At 47.6% G+C, this 26,011-nt stretch overlaps 2 protein-coding genes and 1 long non-coding RNA gene across 3 annotated transcripts in view; 1 reads left to right on the top strand and 2 right to left on the bottom strand.

Annotated features, from left to right (window-relative positions):
• Nucleotides 1–22,002, bottom strand: part of OTOF (otoferlin) — a 93,169-nt gene extending 71,167 nt beyond the window's left edge. The window contains 2 exon segments of the mRNA XM_077774119.1: nt 6,024–6,082; nt 21,924–22,002. Coding sequence (XP_077630245.1) covers nt 6,024–6,082; nt 21,924–22,002 — 138 coding nt within the window.
• Nucleotides 22,003–24,575: 2,573 nt separating this feature from the next.
• Nucleotides 24,576–26,011, bottom strand: part of LOC144239895 (uncharacterized) — a 1,720-nt gene continuing 284 nt past the window's right edge. The window contains exons 2-3 of the long non-coding RNA XR_013337515.1: nt 25,243–25,585; nt 24,576–24,884 (exon numbers count right to left, since the gene is read on the bottom strand). This is a non-coding gene — a long non-coding RNA (uncharacterized LOC144239895). The remainder of the gene's footprint in view (nt 24,885–25,242; nt 25,586–26,011) is intronic.
• Nucleotides 25,873–26,011, top strand: part of CIMIP2C (ciliary microtubule inner protein 2C) — a 14,585-nt gene continuing 14,446 nt past the window's right edge. The window contains exon 1 of the mRNA XM_077774106.1: nt 25,873–26,011. This exon is cut by the window's right edge and continues 12 nt beyond it. Coding sequence (XP_077630232.1) covers nt 25,938–26,011 — 74 coding nt within the window. The 5' untranslated portion in view covers nt 25,873–25,937.

Raw genomic sequence — 26,011 nt, 5'->3', positions numbered from 1 at the left:
AGTACGCATGCCTGCCCTTCAACCCTTAGGGTCTGACCCAGCTGGCCTTTGATGCTTCCCCAATACTGGTTACCAGACAGAGTGGCTGATACCAGGAGCACCTGAACAGGGCAAAGTAAACAGACACGTGGAGAAACATCTCTTACAAAGGTAAGACTATGCGCTGAACAGTATATACCAACTAGAGCAAGGTCATTAGAACAAATGGACCATCATGATATAGATTAGCAATATAAAATGAGAACAAGGGATCCTAAGAAAAAAATGAACACATTAGTAAATTGGAAGACCATTTGGAAGAACTCCCTCAGAAAACAGCAGGAAAGGACTGATAGATAAAAAGAATACAAAAGCCAAGAAATCGCAGCTAGAGGTAGAAGTAGTGGCCTCGAATAACAGGAATTGCAGAGGGGAGAACAATATAAAAACTGAATGGAAGGAATATTTGAAAAAGAATAATGGGGATAGAATTTTCTATAATAAATGAGAGATGAAAAGCCTGGGATTTGAAAAGAGCTCACAAAATAGAACAAAACAGGAAAGATAAGAACTCTTGTAGTTGGATACATTATAATACAATTTGAGAATATCAAGGGTAGAAAAATTATACTTTCTCTTCCAGAGAGAAAGAAAAGATCCTACACAAAGGTACAAGAACCCGATGGCCATCAGACTTCTCAACAGCACTGATGCTTTTGAAGTTGTACCGGAAAGAATTTTGAGCCTCCAGTTTTATATCTAGTGCAAGTCTTATTGAAATTTGAAGAAACAAGAACCAGTCCTCAGATTTACAAAGTCACACAAAGACCCGATTTGAGACCGCTTTTAGAGGAAGTACTCAAAGAAGAAGAAAAACAATATCAAGAGATGCTTTAAGAGATAGGAGGAGTACAAGTGATCAGATATCTTGGTGAAGACTACCACTGTCCTCAAAAAGAAAAAGAAGGTTCAGACAAATAAAAGGAGAACACACATTCACAAGGACCTAGAATGAAAATTGTATAATTAGGGGCACCTGAGTGGCTCAGTCAGTTGAGCTTCTGACTTTTTTTTTTTTTTAATATTTATTTATTTTTGAGAGAGAGAGAGAATGAGCAAGGAAGAGATAGAAACACAGAACCTGAAGCAGGCTCTAGGCTTTGAGCTGTCTGTCTGCATAGAGCACAACATGGGGCTTGAACTCACAAACCCTGAGATCATGACCTGAGCCGAAGTCAATTGTTTAACCGACTGAGCCACCCAGGCACCCCGAGCTTCTGACTCTTGATTCCAGCTGGGGTCTTCATGACAGGACCATGGGATCAAGCCCTGGGTTGGGCTCCACACTGAGCATGGAGACTGGTTGAGATTCTCTCTCTCTCTTTTTCCCTCTGCCTCTCTTCCCCACTTGCACTCTCTCACTCTCTCTAAAAAAAATGTATAATCTAGACTGGGTGGGCTGAGGAAGGGAAATCAAAGAGACATAAGAGAGTATTACAATACTTGTCATGATACAGGGAGCTATAGTTACTGATTTGTTTTCAGCCATCAACAGGGATACATAAACACGACTAAGGAATGGTGACTGCCTGGGAAACAAAAATAGAATGTGTAACTTTCCACCTAACAAAAGAAAACCCAATCTGTTCAATGGAAAGCTGGAAAGGAGAAAACAAAACACACCAACAAAAAGTTCAGTACATGGAAAATAAAAATAAAATGGTGGTAGAAATAAAAATAGCAATTATAATAATAGCAATTACAATAGATGTAAATGAATACAACTAATCAAAGTGCAGAGATTCGTATATTGGCTAAGAAAATTTAATCTAATAATGCATGCTCTAAAAAGACACACTTGAATTTAAAAGCATCGAAATATTGAAAATGGAAACACAAACAGAGATATACCAAGAAAATAAAAGAATTGAAAAAGATATACCAGGCAAATGAACCAAAATTAGCTGAGATAGTGATCTTAACATTGGATAAAATAAAAAGTAATGCCAAAAAAAAAAAACACTGTAAGAGACAAAGAAGAATATTAAATACCAGTAAAAGGAAAAATAGGCAAGTAGGCATAGTCATCATGAACATATAGAACTTACTGGTAATATAGTTTCAAAGCACATCAAGGAACAACTGACAGCTACAGGAGGAAACATACAAATCAACAATTGTAGAAGTAGATTTCATTGCAATCATTTTTGAAACTGAGAGATCAAGCAGAGAAAAATAAAGCAGAAAATGTGAAGAACTGAATAGTATAATTGTGAAGACTGAACTTACATTATATAAGCTGAAGGTTACATTGCATTCTCTAGAGAGCCCTATACTGAACACAATCTTTTTAGGCAGAGGGAGCGTTTATGACCAAGCATAGAGGCCATCATCGAGGTGTCAATAAATTCCAAAGGATCAATATCATACAGACTGCTTTTGATTATAATGAAATAAAAGTGGAAATTTTTTTAAAAAGGAGCTAAAAGGTCCTATCTATTTGAAAACTAAATAACATACTTAACTCTTGGATTTAAAAGAAAATCATAAAGGAACATAAAAAATGTTTAAAGCTGAAGATAATGAAAATGCTACATATAAAATTTTGTAGGATATGGTTAAAACTGTGTATAGAGGTGCCTGGGTGGTTCAGTCAGTTGAACATCTGACTTTTGGTTTCGGCTCAGGTAACGATCTCACAGTTTGTAAGACCGAGGCCCGCTTCAGGCTCTGCACTGACATCACAGAGCCTGCTAGGGATTCTCTCTCTCCCTGTCTCTCCATCCCTCCCCACTCACACTCTGTCTCTTCCTCTCAAAATAAATAAATAAACTTTAAAAAATTGTATATAGAGCAAAATTTCTATCTTTAAACACATTTATCAAGAAATAAGGAAAGTTAAACGTAACAGCCTTAGCACCCAACTCAGGAAGTTACAAAAAGAGACACAGGAAAATAAAATAAACAAGAGGAAGGGAAATAATTTAAGAGGACAGAAATCAATGAAATGGAGAACAACAGAAGAGATTAATGAAGTCCAAAGCTGGTTCTTAACAAAGATTAATAAGATAAACAGATCTTTAGCAAGGTCAAGAAACACAGAACAAAGATACAAATAAGTGCAGTACGGATACAAAAGGGGAAATAAACATAAGCACAAAAAAAGATCTTAAAACAGTTTTAAAACTTTACCATCTAATAGGTGCTAATAAATTTGAAAACCTAGATGAAATGTAAAAATGTCTAGAAAAATATGGAAATCCAGAACTGGTGCAAGAAGACACAGAGAAATTGAAAAGGGGGTCAAAGAGTCCTCTCCCCAAACCATCCAGACTTAGATGCCACCACACACGGTTCTTTCAAAAAGTCAAGGAAGAGCAAATCTCTATTTTATGCATGTTTTTCCAGAATATTTTGTGCCTTATTGAATGAAGAAAATTTTACAAATGTAGCTGCAAAAAATTCTGCATAAAAATATTTGCCAGTTGAATCTAACAGTGTATCATGTTAAAACAGTGTATTAAAAGTGATATATTATGAAAGTTACTAAAGGAGCAAAGTTACATCATCTCAATAGTTGCAGAGGAAACTTTTAATAAAGTTCAACAATGTTTTATAAAAAAAATTCTTAGCAAACTAGTTAGACACAGTTAGATAGAAAGATCCTATTACAGTCATCATATATGATGACAAAATTTTAGATGTACTTATTCCTTTTAATACTGCGGCCACAGAAAGCATGTCCACCAATCACCACTACTGTCTAACACAGAGCTAGGGATCGTGGTCAATGCTCTATGGAAAGATAAAGAAATAAGGGGTTAGGACTGAAGCGAAGAGATAAAATTTCTTTTTGAAAATGACATGATCACATACATACAAAACAGAACCAACTATAAAAACAAGTAAGGGACCTTATCAAGTTTGCCAGATAAAAGTGGGACTTCTAAAGGAGAGGAAAACATTCTCTAGGCCAGCAATAATCAGCTAAAAAATGTAATAAAAGTAAGACACCATTCATGATAACAATAAAACCAGAAAGCATCTAGAAAAGAATCAAAATTATATGACTTCTATGCAGAAAACTTAAAAATGCTACTAAAGCATGGTGAATAATTTGAATAGATGATTTAATATTATAAAAAGTCAATATCTTCCTAAGTTACTTTGTAAATTTAATCAAAATTCCAGTGGGTTTTTGGAAGGACTTCATAAACTTGCTTTAAAATTATCTGGAAGAATAAATGTCCACAAATAGTTCAACCTTGAAAAGGAAGGGAACTTGCCTCATTAGATACTAAGTCATACAAAAATGGCATATTAATGAACATAGTGTGAGAAAGTTGAAAAACAGACTAACAGATTAAAGGGATAGAATAGAAGGCTGAGACACAGACCTTAACATACAATAAATGGAAAGAATATAATTGATTGTTTAGCAAGCTGATGTTATGAAAAGTGGCTTCTTATATGGAGAAAAATAAAATGATCCCTCTCTAAAACCACATACAAGGTAAAAGATACAATTATAGAATTAGAAAATGTAGGGAAATATATCTGTAGCCTAGAAGAGTGGAAAGACATCTTCCACAAAACTTGAAAACACACCAGAACCAAAGACATCTAGTCAATGAGGGGGCAAAGTTAATAGATGGCAGGCTGAGGGATATGTGTAGTCTCTAAATCCAACAAGGGGTTGATATCTCAGACACACAGAGAACCACTGCAAATCAATAAAAAGAAAAGACAGCTATACCAACAGGGGAAAAGGGCAGTGACTATGAACAGGCAATTTACAAAAGTGGAAACTTTAAATGTATTATTAAAACAACAGTGAGGCACCACTGTCGGACTGGTGAAGATCAGAAAGCTGAGTAACTCTAGGTGTAGATGAGGATGTGGGAATCAGGGATCCTCATGCACTGCTGATAGAAGTGTAGACCATGGCAGTGCTGGACAAGCTGAAGGGTATGCAAACCCTGTGAGTCAACAATTCCAGAGAAATGTGAGCTGTATATTCTAGAGAAATGTTCACACAAGTTCAAGGGGAAAGGCATAAGAATATTCATTGCATTTCTGATGGTGGGGATGGGGGTTGGTTAGAGGCAAGCTGGAGGTTCCTCTCTGGAGGAGTAAGTAGGTAAAGGATGTGCAGGATGACCAACTCATCCTAGTAGGACCAGGATTTCCCCCATATTATCACTCAGGGTCTGTGTCCCGGGAACAAACAAAGCAGGTCCTACATAAACCCGGCTGGATGAACACCCTAATATGTGTTGGATGGGCCTATAGACTACTGTGCAGCAGGTAGAAGCAATGGATTCGGGTAGCAATGTGGATGGAACTCAAAAATCTTGCACAGTGAAATAAAGTAAAATATATAACACAATGCCATTTAAATAAACAAAATTAGGTACTAAAAAAATTTTGTCAGAATACACAAGAAACCAAAAGATGCCCATTAAGCACGTTAGTATGGCTGTATACGGAGGGAAGGAATATGGGAATAGAAGAGAATGACACATACATGATACATGCAAATATACATCAAAACCAGAGCACGGTTGTAGGAACACTGAGATTATGTGCCATAAATTGGGGCACATGACTGACTCAACTCTCTAAGCCTGAGGTTCAAAAGAAAAATAGCTTTTTGGGAAGACCCAGTGGGAGAGATACCTGGATAGGCCTTAGAGAGCCAGGGGTGATGTCCATAGGAGATTGGCTGGAAGGCCAGGTGGAGTTAGCCTGAGCCCTCAATGTGCCCAGGGAATGAGAAGGGAAGCCCTTCTTCTAGCCCCGCTAGACCCTCAGCCAGCGGCTCACTTTCAGGCCCACAGTGCCTGAGGGCCCTTTCTCTGGAAAACAAAAATCCTCCAGGGGGCAGCAGGCGGTGGGCTGGGCCTTCACTGCCCTTCTCTGGGCCTGTCGCTCTGCATGGACCTCTCCCGTGTGGAAGTCCCTGAGAAGGATCTGGGTGGAAGGACATTCGGAGCCAGTGGGCTCCTCTGGTTGGGGCTTGAGCTGTCCCCAGGGCATCCTACCTCGTCGAAGTCAGCCACATCTTCACAGTTCTCCAGCACCCGGGAGTAGAAGGATTGCCCTGGGCGGGGAAAGAGAACAAGCTTGGGGTGAGACCTCCCCACCTGGCAGTCGCCGCCATAGCATTTGGATTCGCATAGCACTGGTCACCAACCAGGGGACCCAGGTCTTGTGCTCCGTTCTCCAGGGTGTGGCAAGGTCCCAGATCATCTCGTCTGACAGCCCTGGAAGCCCCGCAACACAGGCCTAAACGCCATTAGCTCCATTTTACAAATGGCGCCACGGAAGTAAAAAGTCACTGAGCTGGTCAGAGGTAGACGCGAGAGGGGAAGCCCGGACTCTTCTCCATCTTGCTGCCCTCCTAGTGGCCTTCTTGGCCCTTTGCTGTGTCCTCAGCTCTGCCGGCTTTCCCTGCTCTGCGACCATGTCCACAGTCAGGCCCAGGAGCTGCTGCCCAAGCCATGCGCCGGCACAACCAGCCACATCCCACACCTCCTTCCCCCGAAGGCCAGGGGCCTTCCCCTTCCCCAACTCTCTCATTCATGTTCCTGGAGGCCTTGGACAGAAAAGCCTTGGCTGGCATGGGGGTGGGGCTTCTTCACGTGCCACCCCTCCTTTCCCCACCTGCACGGGGATTCACAAACCTGATATGGACATGCATTTTCCCAGACCCCAGCACCCCACATCCATACACCACTCACCAGGGCAGAAGCAAAGCGGCCCGCCCTCTAGCCGATCCAGTCAGAATCGGCCCCGTGGCCGGAAGGACCATAACCGGAAGAGGAGGGCAGGTTGGGGGGCATGGGGTGGGCAATGTGTGTGATGCATGGGCCAGCTCAGTTTGCTTTGAGAAACATTCACAGGAGTCTACAATGTCCCGGCTACCCCCTGGAAGCTCAGGATAAAGGGATGGATAAAATGCATAGGATCCCTGCCTTCAGGGAGCGGATGGTCTAGTAGGAGCCGGAAGAGGTTGCCAGTTCAGTACCGCATAATTCATACCGCAAGGTAAACTTTGTGTGAGATAGAGAAGTGGTACAGAGAAGGAAGGATAAATATTGTTTGGGGGGGGGGTGGAAGCAAGTGGGAAGGATTTGTAATTTCTGTGAGGAGAAACTCGGAGGGAGGGTGTATTAAAAAGAAATGATTATCATCTGCCAATTGCACACCGAAGGGGAGGGGGGAAGGTAGCATGTGTCATAATAGGATCCTGTATACAACTCCCCTACCCCGAAGACCCAAACCAAATTATTTTATCTGTGAATAGAGAGATCTCAACCCATTAAAAATGGTCACCTCTGGCTAGGGGGAGGAGGAAGCGATTGAAAGCAGCATACTTTGACCTTTTACTGTATACACTTAAGTTTGAAAACTTTTTCCATAACCATGTTTTACTTTTGAAATTGAAAGAAAAAAGCTTTTGTTTTCTTAAATTTTTTTTAAACTTTATTTTTGAGAGAGGGAGAGATGGAGTGTGAGTGGAGGAGGAACAGAGAGAGAGGGAGACACAGGATCTGAAGCAGGCTCCAGGCTCCGAGCTGTGAGCACAGAGCCTGATGCGGGGCTTGAACCCACAGACTGCAAGATCATGACATGACCGGAGCCGAAGTCAGACGCTTAACTGGCTGAGCCACCCAGGTGCCCCCCAAAATGCTTTTAAATCCCCGCCAACCTAAACCAGTGGTCCGTATCATTGAAGGGCTGTCTCAAGGTTGAATTCAGACCCCCCACTCTGAGACTTAGCTCTGGTTGTCCCTGAAGGGTGAGCTGGGGAATCAGGAGAGGACTTGGCAATGGGGAGGGGTTGGGAGGGGTGCACACAGTGACACAGCATGGCCAGCGCCAGGTCAGGGGGTACTGGAGTGAGTCCCTCTGACCCTGTACTGTGCTGGGGCTCAGTCCCCTGAGAACCACTTCTCTCCCTTGACCTTGGCTGCCTCACTTCCAGGATAAGAGGCTTGGCCCAGAGATTTCCAGGGCCTGCTTGGTTTTTAGAACTCAGGAGCAAGTATGTAGCTACTCCCTGACAAGAGGGAGGCCAGGAGTTGGATGTCAGAGGCAGGTGGACAGTCTGAGGAAGAGAGAGAGAGAGAGAGAGAGAGAGAGAGAGAGAGAGAGGAGAGTGTGAGAGAGAGAGAGAGAGAGAGAGAGAGAGAGAGAGAGAGAGTGTGTGTGTGTGTGTGTGTGTGTGTAGGATGGGCATATTGAGGAGGGGGTTGCATCTCAGATAATGAGGAAGAAGCTATAAAGCAGAAGCTGTATACAGAAAATAGACGTGAAGTAGACAGATGGGAAACAAAGACTCTTTAGCACCAGCCAGGGACAAAACAAAACAAAGAAACCGAAAAGAAAAATCTTAACAACGAACCTCAAGGCAGCCCGGGGAGGACCGGGAAACATGAGAGATGGTGCCTGAGCTTCTGTGATTTCCCCCACAGGTAACACACAACATAAACTGCGAATCAGGTGAGCATATGTGTGTCCTGGGGCTTCGCCAAGGACCCGCCTCTCTGCATAATCAAAGGCCTCTTCATCCTAGAAGATTGTAATGAGCCTGTACATGGCTATATTCAAGGGTTTCCCGGAGCGAAAACCAAGCAGCCCAGCCAGAGCTGCCGGGGGTGGGGGGAACTGTCCAACATGGTGCATGAAGCCACCGGGGCTCAAACCCTTCCCTGCTGGCCTGTTTCCTACAGCCTTGTTAGAGACAACATAAAATACAGTGAAATTATCCGTTGCAGAATTTATACATCAGGGCTCTGTTTGAAAGCGCACTAAAACCTCAGTGCCTCAGGCTCTGGGGATTTAAATGTGGTGAATATTGTCAAACAGGATGAGCCAAATTCTACCTGTAGATATATTTTTTTTTTAAGAAAAAGGTTTGCTAAACCAATCAAATCAATTGTACAGAAACAGAATGCCCTTAAGCACTTTCGAAACGCTGTCTTTGAGGAGGGTTTGTACAAACAGTGGCAGGGATCATCCTGGTCTTTGCCTTCATTAAGACAGAGCCAGGGACCTCTGTCATCCCTTCCAAGTTATTCAGTGGGGATTACTAACCCCGTCTCTCCTTCTAAGCTCATTTCCACTTAACCATCTACTCCAGTCAACCCCAATCCTGTTGACATTTCAGCTCCATTTTAAATAGCTTTCAGACAAAACCATTTAAAATTCCAATATCACCTTTCTTGCCACAGAGAAGACTGAGAATGAGGCTTGGGAGAAAGAAAATAGGCTGTTCCTTGCAGGGGGGAGGCTTTGTAGATAGAGTGGGCAGGCAATTAGGTGGGGAAAATTGAACAGCACCCCCTCCTTCCTTCAGAGGCAGCTGCTCATGGGATAGCAGAGCTGCTTGGTTTGGAATAAACTCCTCTTTGAGTCAATAAATGAAGTTTGAAGAGTTGACTCTGTGCTCACAACTGTACTAAATGCCAGGACATCGGATACACCCAGATGGAGGGGCTCAAGAGTCCAAGGCTTAATAGAAGTATCTTGTATGTCGTTCGCCATTAAAAATATCCCTCCTGCACTTCACCGAGATGAAGGTGAGCTCATTTCTTGTTTCCTTTGTAGGATGGAGTGCTATGCTGGGCTTTCATGTGATGCCACCTAAGGGTACCAAATGCCTCATTGGCACCAAACAGCTCCCTCTTCCAGACAGTTGACCTTGCTAGAGCCAGACCTTGAGGAAAGGCAGGTATGTAGGGACTAGGCTGTTAGCTGGGGTGCATTCATTCACTCCCACATGCAAGGGGGTCTTCTTCTCCTGCCTTGTCGGGGCGGCCATTCGGCCCTGGAGGCGGGGGTGCGGATCAACGAAGATATTTTGTATTGGGACGCTGCCTGAAGAAGCTTAGTACAATCCAGAAGGCTACTATAAGGCAAAGGCTACTCTACAAGGCAAAATGTAATCATCGGCATGCAAAAAGTATGAATAAAGTGAGCATACAGGGGAAAGAGGAATGAGCTCCACTTAGTAGGTCAAGGAAGACCTTGTAGAGGCATGGACATTGACTCTGGAGAGACAGGAGAGAGAGGGACATCGAGGCAGAGAGGACAGTGTGAGCAGAGAACGGAGCCCTGAAGCAGCAGGACACAGGACAGGGGGGTTCTGACGATGAAGGGGAAAATGAAAAGCATCTCTCCTTAGTGAGGGCAGCCCACTGAAGGAAGACCTGGAAAGGGGGTCCTGGGTTCCTGAGAGGACACAGGGTGGGGCAGGACACCATCTTAAGGGGAAGGAGAATGTCCCGAGGACAAGCTTCAGGAACATCGTGGCCTGTACCCACGCTTGGACTTGGCTAGTCCACCCCACGGAGTCTTAGAGTCATTAAAAACTGGGGACAATTGTCTTCGACCAGCCTGTATCCTGGAACCGGAAACTGAAAGTGAGTAAAGTGTCAAGTCGCTTCCAAGCACGGGGGCTCACAGGTTAGTGGGAAGGCTGTTTGGTGAGACATTCTGAGTTCAAACCCCAGCTCTACCACTTGCTAGGCATGCGGCCTTGAAGAAGCTAGCCTCTCTTTGTTAGTTTCCTCATCCATAAAATGGAACAGACGATAGTGCTTGCAACCCAGTAGATAGTTTATCACCCAGTTAAAAGGGGCTATTATTCCATTAAAGGGTCCTGTTTTTCCTTTTCACATTTAAGTTATGTCTTAAATCTTTTTCTACTGTGAATCATTTTGTAGCTTTTTTTAGTAAAATATAATCTGAAACAATTTTCTCCCCACGCTATGTAATATTTTTCAAGTTTTAGATATTTTAGGTATAATTAGCTCTTTTTTTTTTAACGAGGTACAACTTACATTCACAGATCTTAAGGACACTACTCAGTGAGTTTCAACAATTGAATATATCTGTGTAATCATCATACAATCAGGCTATAGAACATCTCCATTTCCTCAAGATGTTCTCTTGCCCCCTACTTTCCAATCAGTCTCTACTCTCCGTAAGTAGCCACTGCTCTGATTTCTATCACCAAAGGTTTTGCCTGTTTTAGACTTTATATAAATGGTATTATACAGAATATACTTTTTTGTGTCTGTCTTCTTTTGGTCAATGTAATATTTCTGTGATTCATCTGTGTTGTTGCATACATCAGTAATTCATTTATTTTTATTGTGGAGTAATATTTTGTGTGTGAATATTCTTACCTTGCTTGTGATCTTAATGTTCAACGTTTCAGGATTAAGTATGGTATTAGGTGGATTTTTTAAAGTTTGTTTATTTACTTTGAGAGAGGGAGAAAGCGTGAGCAGGGGAGGGACAGAGAGAGAGAGAGAGACAGAATCCCAAGCAGTCTCCATGCTGTCATCATGGAACCTTAAGTGGGGCTTGATCCCACAAACTGAGAGATCATGACCTGAGCTGAAACCAAGAGTCAGATGCCTAACTGACTGAGCTACCCAGGTGCCACTAGCTAGCTGGATGTTTTTGTAGTTGCCCTTTATTAGACTGAGGAAGTTCGCCCTTACTCCTGGTTTGCTGAACATTTTTATCATGAATAAGTGTTGGATTTTGTCAAAAGCTTTTCTGTACCTGTTGGTGGTTTTTCTCTTGTATTGTGTTAATAGGTTGAATACTTTGATTAACCTTCTAATTTTATTTTTTTAATGTTGATTTATTTTTGAGGGAGGAGGAGGGGAGAGAGAAAGAGAGGGAGGGAGGGAACATGAGTTGGGGAGGGTCAGAGAGAGAAGGAGACACAGAATCTGAAAATCTGAAGCAGGCTCCAGGCTCTGAGCTGTCAGCACAGACCTCAGTGGGGGACTAGAACTCACAAACTGCAAGATCATGACCTGACCTGAGGTTGGACATTCAACCAACTGAGCCATCCAGAACCAATTAACTTTCTAATTTTAAACTAACCTTGCATCCCTTGGATTAAATTCACTTGTCATGATGTGTTATCCCTTTCATGGATTGCTACTCAATTGACTAATACGTTGTTAAGGATTTTACATATTTGTTCATGAGGGATATGGGCTCTAATATTCTTTTTGCATAAGGTCTTTATCAGGGTTTGGTATCATAAAATGAGTTACAAAGTGTTCTTCCTTCTCTGTTTTCTAAAAATTTCTTCCTGAAATATTTTCTAGAATCCACCAGTGAATTCTATCTAGACCTAAAGCGTTCCTTATGGGAAAACAGTTTACCATCATAATCATCATCACTTTTACTTCAAATTTCATTTCTTTAATAGATCCTGGACTTTTCAGATTTTCCATTTCCTTTTTTGTCAGTTTGGTAAAGTGGTTTTTTCAAGTGGCATCTGAGTTATAGACACTTATTGAGATACAGTTATTCATGGTATTTTCCTATTTTCTTCTTAATAAAATGATATCCCTTTTTTCATTCCTAATATTGTATTGCTAATTTGTGTTTTCTTGCTTTTTTTCCCCTTGATCATTCTTGTTACAATTTACTTATGTTTTTTCAGAGAGTCAACTTTCAGCTTTGTTGGCTTTCTCATTTCCTTTTTAACTCTCTTGGATTTAATATTTTTTGGTTGTACTTATTTCTATTTATTGAAATATAATTCACAAACCATACAATTCACCCACTTAGAGTGTACAATTCAGTGACGTTGGTACATTTACAAAGTTGTACGACATTTACCACTATCTAATCCCAGAATATTGTACCTCCTCAAAAGAAAACCCACACTCATTGGCAGTCATTCCCCACTCTCTAGCCCCAGTCCTTGGCAACAACTCATTTACTTTCTGTCTTTATTCGTTTGTCCATTCAGGGTATTTCATATACACTCAATGGATTCATATGATTTGCGGTCTTTTGTGTCTGGCTTCTTTCAATTTGCATGATGTTTTTAAGACTTGGGTTTAATTTGATCTTCTTTTAGTAGCTTCTTAGGACAGAAACCTAGATCATTGATTTTAGACTTTTTTCTGTTCTGCCATAGGTATTGAAAACTTTCAATGTTGACATGTTGTGTTTTCATTATCATTCGGCTGGAAGTGTCTTATAATTTCTCTTTGGCTTAATTCTTCCACCATAGGTTACTTAGAAGGGTATTGTTTAATTTCCAATTATTTGGAGCTTTTTAACATCTCTTAATATTAATTTCTAATTGAATTCCAGTGGGGTCAGAGAACATGCTTTGCAGGATGTCAGTCTTTTGAAATATATTGAGACTTGATAATCACCCAGAATATGGTCTATCTTGATGAGTGCTCCATGTGCTTTTGAGCAGAATGTGTATCTTTCAGTTTGGGGTGAAATGTCCTAGAAACGCCAATTAGGTCAAGGCGGTTGATGGTGTTGTCAAATGTTCTATATCACTAATGATCTTGTCTACTTGTTTATACTTATCTCCTGTAATAACACTTTCCCCTCAACAGTGTTCTGTAAATAATGTGCCTTCTTAAAATCACCAGCAACTCAGAGAGCCAGATTTGGGTTATGAAGAGTCCCTGAGTTTCCAGCAGGAGAAAGTTGTCCCTTCTCTATCTCCCATTTCTCAGCTAGATGGAGGCTCTGTCTACTTCCAACCCTTTACTTTGCACAAATCTTATTCAAATATAATGTCCACCTTCACTCATGTATTTCCCCTTCCCCATCCTATTAACACCCAGGTACACACAGTAGAAACTCAGGCTGTGTTAGAGATTCATCAGAGAGGCAGGAACAGGGCATGGATGATAAACCCTATTTCTCTGGCCCAGCTTAATTAAGCCTATACGTCCTTGTAGGCTCTCACTCGAAGTCTGACTTTGCCATGTAACTAACTAATGGCCCCAGTTCCTATTTTTCAGACCCAGACACTGAGGCAAAGAGAGGGTGGTGTTTCCCCTCAAGCCTAGGACAGTGCCAGCCACACACTCAGCAACTGCCAGGTCTTACTGTAACAGATTAGAGGAGTTTGTGGTCCCAGTGATCCACAAGCTGTACAGAGCACCCTCTCTGTGCCAGGCACTGGACATATAATAAAGCCTGGTGGGAAAGTGACTTTTTACATTCTTAAATGGGGTAAAAATATTGTTAAAACTATAGTCACAACTTTATCTTAAACCTTGGCTTTAAAAAATAGAAAGCAAGCAAGTGGAAACTGATTTCCAACTAAGCCAATGAGCCCTTCCCCTTTGGGGAAAAAAAAAAAAAAAAAAAAAGGAGAAACAAAGACAGTGAGCCAGTATCTCGAGGGTGGATCAGTCCAGGCGGGGAGTACACAAGGGCTGAAGGTAAAAAAGGATCACATGATATTCTCTGCCTCAGGAGACCCTTCTGGAACCGTCAATGCGAGAAGCAGTGGCCGCCTGGTGCTGCCAGGTTGGGGGCTGCAGAGTGGCCCCTGCTGCCAAACCTGCCCCTGCTGCAGCTGTGGGCCCCGGTCCTGCCGGGGTCACTCCGACTTCAGCGCTGCTCCACGCCAGTTGCTGCGCTGACCCTGCTGCCACCTTGGTGGCTCCAGGTGTTTTCACTTTGTCATCTCATGGCTGGCACAATCTGCAGTGCCAGGAATCCCAACGAGGATCAAGTAAGGCTCTGCCCACCCCCCAAATCCCTGAGTCCACGAAGTCCCTGAGAGTCACAACATGCTCTATTCCTGTCTGTCCAGAAATCTGCAGCGGGAGTAGCCCTGGGATGGAGAGCAGGGTCCTTGTATTTGCGTAGCACTTCACAGTGTGTAGAGCCTTCCGTGTGCATCCCCTGTTTCACTTGACCCCAAAGCAGCCCTGTGAGGACTCAAGCACATCTCACCTTCTCCTAGACCTTCACTTACCCCCTGGATTCCCAAACCACTGCTCTCCAACCGCCGCCCTGGGTGCTTACTGTACTAAACCAGAGTTCTGGCTTTCTGGGGGACGTTTTCACTAGAATGACTGACAGGCAAGTCCATCCTCTCTGTGTCCCCTGCCCCCAAACCTGCTCTTCCTTTCATACCCAAGTACGTAATCCAGAGGCACCCTCGTCCCGCCCTCTGGCTCACTACCAGCTCACTCCCCCTCTCTGAATGGATGTTATCCCTTGTCTCCAAGCCCATAGCCTCCTGTAGCCTCCAAGCCCATAGTCTACTGGTACCACTGCCCCAGATTCCTCCCTGGGCTCCTGGCCTGGGGTCCTGGGATCCTGAATGTCCTTTCCAAAACCAGATGTCCCCAACCCATTCTCCTGCTAAAAGCATCACTGACTCCCATTCACTTACAAAGCAGAAGTTTACACTGCACAGTGTCTCACTGAAGACCCTCTGTGTTTGCCTCTAGCCTCCCCACTCCCACTCCACCCCCAACAAGCACTCCCAGCTCCCTAACCCTTGACGCGGCTCCACACCGTCACATCTGTACTGATATTGGCCCTTTTACCTGGAATGGGACCCTTTGTAAGTTTTGTCTCAGCTAAGGAGAGACGGCTTAAATATCAGCCCATCCCCCCACCACCTTCCCAGTAAAATCTCTTCCCTGGGCCCCATCCACATTCCAGCTTCATCTTGCTGGCTCCAGGGCAGCTGACTTTGGGCACCCCCAGAGCTACTTGGCTTGCTCCCACCTCCCTTCCTATGTGCTTTTCTGCCATCTTTTCCTAATGAAGGCTGACTTACCCTCTCAGGGAGGCTTCCGGACCTCTGGGTCTGAGTAGGCTTCCTTTGCCTCATGCTACCTTGCACCTGTACGTCCCTTTCCAGAATACTCATGCCACTCATGGTGACTTGTGCAATGACTGTCTTTGCCTTGAGGGCGGGGACCATGTCTTTCTAATTTATTGCCATCACCCCACTGTCTAGAATAGCACTTGGCACATAGCTGGCCCTCACTGAATATCATCATCTAGATGAATGACAGATGAATGAATGAATGATAAAATACTTGATTTACAAAACACATTACAATATAGCTTTTAGGGACGCCTTGGTGGCTCAGTCAGTTAAGCATCTGACTCTTGATTTCGGCTCAGGTCATGATCTCACAGTTTCAGAGTTTGAGCCCTGAGTCTCACGTCCGGCTCTGTGCTGACAGTGAGAAGCCTGCTTGGGATTCTCTCTCTCAGTCTCTCTCTACTCCCCCCTCCAAATAAATAAACTTTTTTAAAAAGTAGCTTTTAATGAACTATAAAAATTATGACATCAATGAGACAATCAGAAATTTGATCACTGAATATTTGATAATGTTAAGGAATTATTATTTTTTAGGAAAGATGTAATCTGTGGGTTAAAAAAATATGGGTCTTTGTTTTTTCTAACCATGTGCTGAATATTTATAGATGAAATGGTATAGTGTTCGGTCTTCACTTCCAAATAATTTGGAGTATAGGAATGGGAAAGAACAAATGGAGCAGGATTAGTGGGAGTCGATGGTTGTTAAGACTGCACGGGGAGAGCTTGGGGGCCAAGGTGCTACTTCCCAACTCTTGTATGTGTTTGAGACTTGCCGTTATAAAAAATTAATAATAAAAAAGGGATCAACCCCAGCCATGGGACTAGGTGGGAGAGATGTAGCTTTTATGTTATGAGTAAAGGCAGATAAGATATCCAAGGAAGGCATACAATTCAGGGAAATTATTTGCAAATCTATTCTTGAGCACATTCCCAGCAGCATTTTTGCTGAGGGCCCTTGTAGCAGAAGACAATTTTATGGTCATTTCCATATCATGAAAACACACGCATCAAAGCAGGAGAAGCCTGGGGAATTTGCAGTGCACTCTGCCTGCTCTCCAAGGTCTGCATTGGCTTGCTCTGGGTGGGAGTGAGGGGAATTTACCACCTGGAATTTAGACAGAGAAGATCTGTCCCCACCCCCAGATGGTGACGGGCCTGTGTGTGCTGGGTACAGTGGAGAACGTGGGAGGCACAGCAACAGCATAAGGCTGGGTCCACAACCAGCCATGGACTGCAGAGGCTGTCCTAAAGGTCCCCTCCATTTGTCACCTTCAGTGGGGCAATGCCCTCACCCTCTTATGGGGGGCAACACCTAGTCCACATCCTCCCAGGGAGGAAGTGTGGTGCTGGGCCAGAGGGCACCTATAGCCCCAGGCATCCTGGGAGTGGGTCCTAGGACTGGGGGGTGGGGGGAGGGCACTGAGGTACTCTGCCTCCTTCACCAGGGATAGCAGAGAAGTCTCCAGCTAGAAGTCGTATTTATTATCAAGAGGGAGAGCTCCTCCATTTTAATGAGGAAGAATCTAATTCGGAGTCCAGGTGGTCCCTACAGCCAGGAGTAGGGGGCATCATGTCCCCTGTGCCTAGGCCAGGGCCCCACCCCCTCCCAGTGTGCTGTCACTCACACAACCCCACGGACCCTGGCTCATCTCCCTCTCTGCCCACTTTCCCGCAACCTCTGCTCCAACCAAACCTGTGGCTTCCCAGTCAGTGCACTTAACTGGGATTTCCTTCCTCTGGCCTCTGGTCCGTCCCTCACCCAGAAAGTCTTTGCCCCTGACAAGGACCCTCCCCTTAAGCTTTCTTCTGCATCTCCATATGTGCTCCAAGTAGGCTGTCATCCTCTGAACAGGCCGCACTTCCTGTCCCACAGCTAGGAGTGCCTTGGCCTTCCTGAGTCAGAGGACATTTCCGCATTATGCCTGCACACATGCCGCTGCTCCTCTATCCAATTAGGAGACCCTGGTTTGCCTTTTAAGCCCCATCCCGTACCGTGTGTTGTACACAATGGTGCCTAGAGAGAGCATGGCCTGGGAAGGATTGGAGCCAGACTCCCCAGTGTTTGCTAGAGAATGAGGTCAGCCTCCCTCTGGGGTCCCAGATGGGGATGTCGATGGAGGCTTCTTGGTTCGTGACTTCCAAGGCCTCTTCCAGTCTCTGATCCCCCTTGGCTAGAAAGCTGGGGCTGGGGGGCTCACATCTGGGAATGCTGAGCCCAAGAATGGCAGTGCCACAGTGGAAGATTCAAAACCCACTAGGGGCTGTTTCATACTCATTTTAATGGTGGGACCCAGTGCTTAGCGTGAGCCTCAGTTAGACTAGCTCAGGTGGGATCCCTGTCTTGAAGGTGCTCGGACATGAGCACAGTGTACAGAACTGGGGCAGCTTCTAAAATACCAAGTGCCCTAGTTGAGCTGTGGCAGGAATATGCACACAGTACTGCCAAGGAGGGGGAAGACTTCACAGAGGAGGTGACATATGAGCTGGGTCTTAAAGGGTGGATAGAATTAATGGGAGTCCTCAAGATGGAGGGTGGGGGTCATTGGCTTATATCTTTGGGAGATAGCAGGAAATTCAGAGTTACAGAACAGAGTGGGGTGGGGTGGGGTGGGGTGGCGAGAGGAGGAGGGAGAAGTCTCTGGGCCAAGGGGAAAGACTGATAAAGCAGACCTTGATCATCAGTTCAGGTGAATTACGTGAAGATCAGACCCAGCCCCCAGATAGCACCTGTCTCACACATCCAATCCCCAAACCCGGTATCTTGGCAAGAAAGCTCAGGGACTGGCCCCAGGCAGTCTGTTGCTACTTCCTCAGGTTTGGATGGGCTGAGTCCTGGACAGAAGGTTGGACTAGAGGAACATAGAGACCCTCCCACCCCGAGTTCCCTGGTTCTGATTGGTGCCGAGAATTACTTTAGCAGTTGAAAAAGGACAAACCCCAGGTGAGTGAGTACTGGTTCTCTTTGAGTAGCCACCTGCCATCAAGATGGCTCCTTTCCAGACAGCCCACTTCTGATTCTGGCTGCTGTCCTCTGAGTTAAATGGGGACCATTGTCTCATCTTGCTCATGGGAGGCTGAGGTTCTGGGGCTCTGGGGTCTGTGTACACCACGGGGACTGGGGGCCAAGCCTTCAGGTATCTCTTGTCTGACCCAATGGACTGTAACTCCTACAGGCAGGGGCTGTGTCTTCACCCCCAGGGTCCTAGGCTTGTCTGCAAATATCAGCCTGTTCAGTGAATGAATGAATAAGGGCAGGATCATGTTAGGAGTGGCTGCTGGGGTGGAGTTGGAGGCAGAGCTGGGTGGTGAGCACTGTGTGAGCCTGAGGCTTGGGCAGCCAGCTGACCCAGAGGCAGGGAGAGAGGGATGGCCAGGGACACAGCTGGTGCTCGCCCAGCCCACATGGGAACAGGGGTCTCGGAGCAGTCTGCTCCAGGCCTGGATCATCTCAGCCAGGGAATCCCTACAGAGCAGAGGCCAGGCCCAATTTACTTACTCCTGGCACAGGTCGAGAAGCCCTCAGATGCGCTTGCATCTCCTCTTTGTAGCTCACGTGTGCCCTGTCTCCTGCTCCTGCCCAACAGAAGAAGGAAATCGGGCCAGAGAAAAGATCACTCAGGAGCCTGTAGCTGCTCCAAGCAGCACTCGAATGGGCGCCTCACAGACATATCAGTCGTCTGAATGCTCCTTCCTTAAACTCTTCCAACACCTATTGTTTCCCTGAAGCGACTTGGTGAGGTGGATATCATCAACATGCCCATTTTTAAGATGAGGAAACTAAGGATTAAAGAGGTGAAGTGAGTGGCAGAACTTGGTACGACCGAGGGCTTCTGATTCCATATCTAGAGCTTTCTCTGCCATAGCCCCATAGGGCTCTTTCCTAAGTGTCCTGGGTGGTACAGCACAGAAGGTCAAGCTATAGTTCAGCCAGGTCATCTGGTCTACCTGGGCCGCCGCTAATGGACACAATTCTCCAGGGCTCCCTCGCCTAATCTTTGAGCTTCACTCAAGGGATTAGGGGAACTGGGGGCCAGCATCTCCCTGTGACTGTTCTCTAGTTTCTCATTTTCCCCTGCAGCTGTCTACTTGGGACACCAGTGGCTGTGTATGCCCGGAGGTGCTGTGGAACATTCTAGATTGGGCGGGTTCCTCTGAACTCTTGTTAGTGTTGGTCTTTTGAAGTATCTGTGGTTGTCAACTGCTGGATGCAGCAGACAAATGGCTGAGACGTAGCTGGTTGTTACAAAGGGACTTTCTGGAAATCTGCTGGCCATCTGCCTATTCCTGCTGCCCAACTCCTTCCCCGGGGCTCTGTCTCTGCAGGTACAGAGCGTGAATGTGGATTTCTCCCCTCAGCCCAGAGGGCACCGGTTGCAAAGGGGCAAGTTCCTGTGTGGTCGGTTGAGGCTGGAGGGCCCGCCCTACTGCTCAGAGAAGAAGGTGGGCGTCAGATAGATAGGCGGCTCACCCCCATGGGCCAGGAGGAGATAGAGGGGCTTGCAGGATTGAGCAACCAGGTGGGGGGTGAGGTTCTGAGTGTCAGCCTCTCCACTGATGTGGTGCGGGGTCCCTTTACAACTGGGTCTTGGTGTCCCTGCCCACCGATGGGACTGGTTTGTGCAGCCTAGGGCTGTCCTGACACGGCCCAATGGCATCACCATCTGTAGCTAGACAGCCAAACACTGTGCTGTCTGTGGACACAGAGACACGTTTCACAGATGAAAGAACACACTCGCATTTTCTAAAGCCAGCAGGTGGCACCCAGAGATCCAGGGTGTTGCAGACAAAGCCGTCCTCGGGCTGGTGTGGGAAGCAACAGGCAGCCTGCCCGCCCCTTCCTCTCCCACCTGCCAGCAGGGACACTGCGGTCCGGTCCCCTGCACCCCTCCTGAGTCTGTGCATAGCAGGCAGTAGAGTGGACAACCTGGGCCTCCTGCCAGAGCCGGTCCAGCTCAAGGGTGATGTGAGCCCCGGGGCTGCTGGCCCTGGTCACCCCTCTCCCTCCTAACCCAGGTGTGCGTCCAGACTGGGCCCCGGTGCTCACTCTGCTCTTTAATCTGGTGGGTTCTCTGGGCTCCTGTCCCACCCCCATTCTCACCCCTTCTCTGGGGGGAAGGGCCGTGGCTAGGGAGCAGTGCTCTGGCCTCTGGCCAAAGGCTACCAGAGATGCCCCAGCCCACAGGGCTGGGCTGTGGCCAGGCAGCAGCAGAGGTGGGTGGGCAATAAGCAGAGGTAACCTTGGCCTTACTTTTTCTGCTTAAACCTTCAGGGGCTGCCCGCCGTCCTCAGGGTGAAGGCAGCCTTGCCTCCTTGCTCCTGCCGGGCTCTCCTGCCTCAGCTTCTGCACTCAGTCTGGGCTCCAGCCTCATGGGTCCTTGGTCTCTCCCCTGTTCCATGTTCTAGTTCCCCCCCAGCCATGAGCATCCTGTCCCCTGCACCTGCTTTGCCCTCACCTCCCCACCTTGCTCCCTCCTGGTGGTAGCCAGGAGGTAACCCGAGGGGCCACCTCTTCCAGGAAGCCTTCTTCGACCATCCTGCCCCAGCCTGGGTCGGGGTGCTGCCCCTGTGGCTTGCGTGCTGCACTTCCTCATCATATCACACACCTGTCCTCCTTGACTGCCCACTGGTCCTTCTTTCCCACTGAATGTGGGCTCCTCAAGGGCAGGGCCTGGGTCAAGCTCAGCCCCCAGCCTTGGCACACAGACCACAGTAAATGGTTGCTGGATGCACGACTAGGGAGGAGGATAGGAAGAGAATGAACAGAGGAAGCCAGTGAGGCTCGCAGGATCCCTGTCCACCAGCAGATCCGCAAGAAGCCAATAGTAGCCTCAACCAGAGAGCTGCTGGCTGCCTGGTTTCTAGGAGCCATGCTGGGTCTTCCAGTCTGCAGAGCCCACCCCCACCCTGTGCCCAGGGAAACCTTCCGTGGGGAGGGGGAGAGGAGGAACGGGCCCACATAGGCTCTGCAGGGCCCCCCTGAGCTCAGAGATGGGGTCCTACTTCTCCCTCCCCAGGACACCCCTGCAGGCAGAGGACCCTGCCCCCTGCCAGGCACATTCCGTATTGGCAAGTGCAGCGAAAGCCAGACACAGACGCAGGCGTGGAAACACAGGGGACCCTGTTTTTCAGGAAATCACAACGGCCAGTCAGGCCAGGAGCAGATAGCTGCCCATGAAGAGCCTTATCACCTCAACGCTCCTAGAACTTTTCCCATCCACCCCGCCTGCCCTGCCTTCTCCCCATCAGCCCAGAGCTGGGGTCCTTCCAAGATGAGGGCGTTCCCTACCTCGGAAAGTCACTTTGGCGATCCGGTCGCCCTTGCCCCGAAGCTCCGAAACCGTCTTGAGGTGGACAAGCAGGGCCATGCTGGTGTGTAGAGCCCGGACGCTGCCAGGCGGGAGCAGCTGGAGAAGGAGCGAGCCTCCTCCCTCCCTCGCCGCCGCCGCTGCCTCCTCCTCCGGCAGCCCCTCTGATGCTGCCCGCAGAGACCAAGGCAACCAAGCCGAGAGCTGCTCCTTCCAGCGATTCAGAGAGACTCACAGCCCTGCCAGCCCCCGCCCCCCCAAGTTGTCAGCCCAGCGTGTGTGTGTGTGTGTGTGTGTGTGTGTGTGTGTGAGTTGTGCAGCCTGGGAGTGCAGGCTCCGAGTCAGAATTCATTATTCAGCAGCCTCCGGCTCCCAGATACAACCCTGCCCAGCTTCAGATGTCTTTTCCCAGCTCCCGGAGCAGAGGCTCCGGCCCCGCTCTCCGCAGGGCTCTGCTGGTGCCCTGCTAGGCAAGCTCTGCCTCCAGGAGTGGGCAGGTGGGCATGGATGGGCGTGTGTGTGTGGAAGGGGTGGGCGTGCGGCCAGGGGCACCTCCCCCTGCGGGGGCAGAAGGAGCTTCACCGGCTGTGTGCACAGGAAGCCGGGCTGCTGCACAGGTGTTTTGTGGGGATTTGTGCCCCCCAGTCAAGTCAGCCACCAGGGCTGCTGGTGCCTGTGAGGCTTGGGGAGCCTGGATGGGCCAGGCCTGGCTGGGTCACACTGTGCCGTGTAGACATCCCAGCCCAGGGTCCCCCAGCTGGAACATCAGCATCTATCAGACAACATTCAGGCTGTACCTGGTGGCTGCTGTCAGATATGAGAGTCCTAAGAGAAAAAAGGGAATGTTCTGCCTCTACCTGCACTCATAGGGATCGTGTCCCCAAGAGGTAGGGTCCCTGACCTCCTGCTTTGGGATCCCTGGATCTGGGAAGGTGGGGGGCTCAGGAGCCAGGCTAAGCAGCTGTGAAAGCCTCAGAGCCTTATTTTCTACCAAGGGCCATGCTTAAGGTTCAAGCACTAACCCAGCCCCATCCTGGGGCCTGGGGATGGAGGAGGCCGGGCCAGTGAGCCTCGCTGTTGGGCCTTGTACCCAATTAGCTGCTGGGGCTGGGGGGCAGTGGGGAAGGGACATCTGGCAGAATTTCCTAGGACCAAAAAAGAACTGCCCTCTCTTCCAGCAACGTACCCCGGGAGGTGCTTATAGAGAAAGGGACCCTGGTCCCCAGGGTCCCCGAGCCCCGAGCTTTTGCAGGGCCATCCGCACCCTCACTCTTGCGGTTTGCTCTATAAGGCACCCATCACTGCCTTCTTGCAGGGACTCAGGTACCCATTCCTGAAAGTGCCTTTGCACCCACACCTCCACCCAGGCTGGGGTGGGGTCCTGGCCTGCTGCCCCCAGGCCTCTCCTCTCACTGCTTCGTTCTCACCACGGGGAGACCCTGGTGCCCTGCGTCTTTGCATCCCCAGCGCCTCGCACAGGGTCCTGTGTATAGGAGGATGCCCAGTAAAGGTTGACTGGATAAGGGGTGAGCTTGGTGACCCATAGGGAGGTAAAGTTTCAAAGAGGAAATATTAAATGTTCACAGCACGCTAATCAGAGGTTACTCCGTTTGAATTCTGCAGTCCAGTGACCTGCAGCACGTCCCAAGAGCCTCCTTCTAGATGTTTCCTTGCTACATTGCCTCCTTTTTCTTTTGAAATGTATGTTCTATTTTCATGTCTCTCTTTCCTTCTCTAGTTCCTGCTCTTCTTTCTCACTTTTATCTAACCACATTGGAGCAAAGGATATTTTAGCATATTGTATTTATTGAATACAAATGAATGTCCAAAAATTTAAAACACCAGACAAGTTTAATGTCAGTCTCTAAAAAACAAACAAACAAACAAACAAACAAAAAACCTGGGGCACCTGGGTGACTCAGTAGGTTAAGCAACTGACTTCGGCTTGGGTCATGTGCTCACAGTTCATGAGTTCAAGCTCCACATTGGGCTCTGTGCTGACAGCTCAGAACTTGGAGCCTGCTTCGGATTCTGTGTCTCCCCCTCTCTCTCTGCCCCTGCCCCGCTTGCACTCTCTCTCTCTCTCAAAAATAAATAAAACATTTTTTAAAAACCACAAAATTAACAAGCATGTTCTATAAATAAGGTTGTTAAGTGACCTTTGTTCATAAGGCTTGGTGGCATTTGATAAGGAAAAATAGATCCATCTCCTCCTTAGGTCCTTTGGTGGTTGTCTCCTGTAGGGGGTAAATTTCATGAGGTCTGTGCATCTTTAGGGAAAAGCCCATGAACTTGCCCTAAAGAAGGCATTGAGCTCAGCCCCACCTCAGTTTCTATATGGATAAAATGGTGGTAATCCAATCCTGCCAACACATGGCACCCCCCCGAGCTGAGCAAGCTGACCTTTCTGAAACCTAGGCTGGATCTTACTTTTTCATTTCCTCTTTCCCAGCTATTATCCATTTCTGTAACTCTTACTATAAAATTTATTCAACAAGCATACACTAACTCCTTCGTACCAGGTACTGGAGATTCAGGGGCGAATGTGACACAGTACTGGACCTCAAGCAGAAGAGACAGACTGGAACACAGACAACAGAGTGCCAGGTTCATGGGCACAGTCAGCTGGCAAATTAAAATGGGGGAGGCAGTGGGCACTTGACCTTGGCCAACGGAATGCCTTCCTGGAGTATAGCACCCCTGAACTGAGGGTTGTTTCTGTTATAACTTTTACAAATGTCTTTCTTATTATCACTCCTATTCTGCATGGGGAGTTTAGAAATACACAGATCTGACTGCATTCTGAAGGATGGATGGAGACTTCTACCTGGTTACAAGCACTCACTTCCCTTCAGTTCCTTTTCCTCCCCAGGCCACGGTTTTCCTGCTTCTTGCACTTCTTGGGAGGCTGTGCACCCCTTCTCCCCCAATTCCATTATTATCTGCCAGAGAAAGCCTTTTGAGAATTCCTGGTGCAAAAGATCCTGCAGGTTCATTAGTGACCATGGCCTTCATCAGCGGCCGTTTACAGAATCAACTATGAAGATAACACTTATTGTACAGGATTGAATGGAACTGTGAAGGCCAAGGGTAAACTGCAGAGGATTCTTGCTCATCCCAGGGCTGCTGCGAGGGTAGCGGGGGAGGCAGGTCTGGCGCCAAGTCGCAGAGCAAGTCACCTTGGAGGCTGTCACAGCTCTCTCATGCCCCAGTGAAAGATAAGCGGGGTGACGATCTCTGGGGAAATGGACCTGGGGGCACCAGCTACAAGAGCGGGGTATTATCACAAGAAAACCTCACCGGGCCTTTGGCAAGTTTGCTCTGTGGTGCAAATACGCCAACGGAACTTTGGTCCGGGAACAGGTGTAAATCACACATCCAGACCTTTCCACGATTTGCTTCTTGCCCCTTCCTTATAAATCACCCTTGCGTGCAGAGTAGTTTGATGGGCAAGATGAGGTGAGAAGGAGGCTCCCAGGGAGAGAGGAGAGATTAATGAAGACAACTCCCCTTGAGGAACTGGGGCGCGCGGGCAGACTCGGGGGGCGCTGGCTCCTGGGGTCCCTGGAGCACAGCCACGGTGGGGCTGCCGCTTTCTGCTCTGCCTCCAAAGCGAGGGCGCGCCGGGCCAGGTCAGCGAGTCCTGCGGCGGGGAGAAGGGCACTTAGGGCGCATCCGGGACGGGCCTGTCCACGGGGTTTCCACGCCCATCCCGCATCTGAGCGTCACCACATCCCGTCTGGTGGCGAAGCAGAGAGAGGAGCCCATTTCTGGACGTGAAAGCTGAAGTTGGAGGGAGCGGAGGTTTCCGAGGGGAGCATGCACAAATAGGGCTGGGTCCCTCTCCCCTGACCCCCCAAAGCTGCGGCTGCGTCTTGGCCCCGTCAGAGGTCGCGTTGCCAGGCGCGCGGTTGCCAGGGGACCCGGGGCTGTTTACCGTCCGGCAGGGAGCGCCCTGTGCCCGGCTCGATGCGCTAGCGCTTGAGGCGCACACCATGGCCTCCCGCAGCTCTGGCACCCTGCTGACGGAGTTCAATGCCGCCTACGTGCCCCCTGGCCTCATGCCCGG

This window comes from Crocuta crocuta, unplaced genomic scaffold (genome assembly GCF_008692635.1).
Source record: "Crocuta crocuta isolate KB4526 unplaced genomic scaffold, BGI_CrCroc_1.0 scaffold246, whole genome shotgun sequence".
Taxonomy (NCBI): domain Eukaryota; kingdom Metazoa; phylum Chordata; class Mammalia; order Carnivora; family Hyaenidae; genus Crocuta; species Crocuta crocuta.
Note: the sequence above shows the minus strand (reverse complement) of the source record. Positions and strands in the feature narration are given on the sequence as shown.